This window comes from Pterocles gutturalis, unplaced genomic scaffold (assembly GCF_000699245.1).
Source record: "Pterocles gutturalis isolate BGI_N339 unplaced genomic scaffold, ASM69924v1 scaffold7838, whole genome shotgun sequence".
Classification (NCBI taxonomy): domain Eukaryota; kingdom Metazoa; phylum Chordata; class Aves; order Pterocliformes; family Pteroclidae; genus Pterocles; species Pterocles gutturalis.
In genome coordinates this window covers 1-1,070 of record NW_010122926.1, presented here as the reverse complement: position 1 = coordinate 1,070, position 1,070 = coordinate 1, and the positions used below count along the sequence as shown (strand labels likewise).

At 56.8% G+C, this 1,070-nt stretch overlaps 1 protein-coding gene across 1 annotated transcript; it reads right to left on the bottom strand.

Annotated features, from left to right (window-relative positions):
• Positions 1–5: 5 nt before the first annotated feature.
• Positions 6–716, bottom strand: SKOR2 (SKI family transcriptional corepressor 2; the record flags this gene model as incomplete). Its single annotated transcript, XM_010077701.1, has 1 exon — positions 6–716. A coding segment is annotated over exon 1 (711 nt), but the record flags the coding sequence as incomplete, so codon positions are not given.
• Positions 717–1,070: the final 354 nt, after the last annotated feature.

Here is a 1,070-nt window from a genome sequence, read left to right as displayed (position 1 = left end):
CTCCCCCCGTTAAACATGGCCTTGACATCCTCCCAAGCGAAAACCAGCTCGTCTTGAGGGGTTTTGTCGGTGAGCTTGAGGTGGCGGCGCCAAGAATTGAAGTTGGCGGCGTCGGGTTGGGTGTATTTGGCGTCGGGGGTGCGGTGGGAATGGAAGATGAATTTGTTGGGGGAGAAGTACATGCTGCAGTAGCTGCACTTGATGCATTTGGCCCTGGAGCTGTTGTAACGAGCTGGGATGAAACTCCCTCGGCAACCCCATGCGCATTCGTGGGATACGTCGAAAGCGAAGTTATCCGGCAATTTAGGGGGCCGGTTCTCCCCCAAAAAAGACTTGCAAAGCCTTTCTGCTTCCCTCTTGGTGATCATACCGCAACGGCGAGAGGAGATAGGCATCGCCCCAGCCCGGCGGAGGATTTCCAGTTGAACTGGTGTGCACTGGACACAAGTGATGCCCAAAGCCACCCGTCGGTTGTGGATCTCGTTATAGCTGAAGTTTTTGAGGAGGGTGTTGGAAATTTGAGCTAAACACAGCCTCTCTTGCCCGTCGATGACCAAAGAGACGATGGGGATGCCATAAAGGATCACTTGCCCCACTTGGTTGGGTTTCATGGCGCTGTGACCGGCCCTCGGTTGATTCATGGGGTCCGGTGGGTACGCGCTGGACGGGGAGGGCAACAAGATATCGGTGGGACCGGGTAGTGGGCTGGTCGCCATTGTTTCAATGTCTTGAGGTTTGTTCTGCTCCAGCTGTGGATGGGGAGGGGGACAGAGAGACACAGCACCATCAGATGGGGACCCAGCAAGGATGGGGAGACCCACCAAGGATGGTTGAGGATGGGGGTTCCCCATTGCAAGCCCATGCTCGAGGACAAGAGAGACTCCGGCCCCCCAAACCCATGACAAGGGGGGGATTTGCCAGAAATTGCTGGCTACCCACCCCCTCATACCCTGTTTTTCCGAAGTGCACATCCCCACCGCGGGTGAGGAGATGTCGGGAAATGACCCAGCCACCCCTGTGAGGAGGATGCTTCAGCCCACGGGTGGTTTATCCCGAAACACTCCGCGGAG